This window comes from Buceros rhinoceros, unplaced genomic scaffold, assembly GCF_000710305.1.
Source record: "Buceros rhinoceros silvestris isolate BGI_N320 unplaced genomic scaffold, ASM71030v1 scaffold27222, whole genome shotgun sequence".
NCBI classification, from domain to species: domain Eukaryota; kingdom Metazoa; phylum Chordata; class Aves; order Bucerotiformes; family Bucerotidae; genus Buceros; species Buceros rhinoceros.
This window is the reverse complement of record NW_010401058.1, coordinates 863-1,161: the sequence shown is the minus strand read 5'-3', so window position 1 is coordinate 1,161 and position 299 is coordinate 863. Positions and strand designations below refer to the sequence as shown.

Here is a 299-nt window from a genome sequence, read left to right as displayed (position 1 = left end):
CCCCAGGGACCCCCTGCACTACCCCTCAGAGCCAGCCTCTCCAGGTTTCCGCAATTTGCCCCCCAGATGCAAGAGGGAGGTGAAGAGGAGAGACCACGAGGTGGCTGCAGCAGGAGGCTGGCGGTGGCCAGGAGCAGACCCCAGGCAAGGACATCCCAGCTCCGAACTGAGGAAAGCATCCCCCGGCAGGGCAGGGCCCAGGCAGCTCAGGCTGGTCGCTGGCCTTTGTTTTTTTACCTTAGGGTACATTTTAGTTTCCTTTTTTTTTTTTTTTTTTGGTGGTTAATTAAAACACGCGC

The 299-nt window shown here is 56.9% G+C and overlaps 1 protein-coding gene across 1 annotated transcript in view; it reads left to right on the top strand.

Moving 5' to 3' along the window:
- USP2 (ubiquitin specific peptidase 2) overlaps positions 1-299 on the top strand; it is a gene marked incomplete at both ends in the record, with an annotated part of 3,757 nt that overhangs the window by 3,015 nt on the left and 443 nt on the right. The window contains one exon of the mRNA XM_010132151.1: positions 67-68. Within this exon, the coding sequence (XP_010130453.1) occupies positions 67-68 (2 nt within the window). The remainder of the gene's footprint in view (positions 1-66; positions 69-299) is intronic.